Source organism: Sinocyclocheilus grahami, unplaced genomic scaffold (assembly GCF_001515645.1).
Source record: "Sinocyclocheilus grahami isolate Dianchi unplaced genomic scaffold, SAMN03320097.WGS_v1.1 scaffold4070.1, whole genome shotgun sequence".
Taxonomy (NCBI): Eukaryota; Metazoa; Chordata; class Actinopteri; order Cypriniformes; family Cyprinidae; genus Sinocyclocheilus; species Sinocyclocheilus grahami.
This window is the reverse complement of record NW_015509078.1, coordinates 6,359-7,163: the sequence shown is the minus strand read 5'-3', so window position 1 is coordinate 7,163 and position 805 is coordinate 6,359. Positions and strand designations below refer to the sequence as shown.

The window sequence follows — 805 nt, the reverse complement described above, 5'->3', positions numbered from 1 at the left end:
AGAGAAAGGAAAAATTAAAATCGCATCATATGACCCCTTTAAATAAGTAGATTAATTTACTGGTTTTGCACTTTAATATTTTGAAAGAATGCAATCACTGATAATACTATTATAATTATTATCCAATTACTACATCACTTTTGCCCAGATTTTGCCCCGATATACAGTCTGGATGAGTCAACACTAGTTGAGTTGACAGATTTAAAAGAAAACCATGTATGATGGGCACAGGCTTTGTTATTTAAAACGCAAAACATCTGAACCACTAAATCAGACTGCTGAAAAATAAAAATAAACTAGTAGTGTCACTGCTTTTAGTTACTCCCAGCACTTTTGTTGCTTTAGTATTTTAGAGAGAAACAGTACTGCTTGTATTGATTTACGTGTTGCACGTCTAACCCGGATGTTGTCTGTGCCAAGAATGTATTGTAATTTGCCCTGGATAAGAATGTGTTTGTTCAATGAAGAAGACTGCATTACTCACTTGTACCCAGTGGAATTTCTCCCCACTACTAAGTGCTTAGGCTGATCCTCACACATGTATAAATTTTGATCATTCTCAGGAACTAGATCAACATCATGGAAGATGAAACAGTCCCAGCTGTGGTCTTTCAGAGCCTCGAGGTAGCCAACATTTAATAACTTTGCCCTGTTAAATGTAGCATCTCCAGCCTACAAGATAAACAGACACATATATTATACACACACAGTAAAGGCTTGCAAATCTTCTATGCTGTGAGTTCCTGTAGATCACCAGGTCTTTTCCAACTCATTTCATGACTTCAAAGATCAAAAAAGAACAAAA

General features: G+C 36.0%; 1 protein-coding gene across 1 annotated transcript in view; it reads right to left on the bottom strand.

Moving 5' to 3' along the window:
* Positions 1 to 265: 265 nt before the first annotated feature.
* The window catches only part of LOC107576632 (beta-1,4-galactosyltransferase 4-like), a 6,861-nt gene continuing 6,321 nt past the window's right edge, over positions 266 to 805 (bottom strand). Inside the window, exon 4 of the mRNA XM_016262777.1 lies at positions 266 to 672. Coding sequence (XP_016118263.1) covers positions 481 to 672 — 192 coding nt within the window. The 3' untranslated portion in view covers positions 266 to 480. The remainder of the gene's footprint in view (positions 673 to 805) is intronic.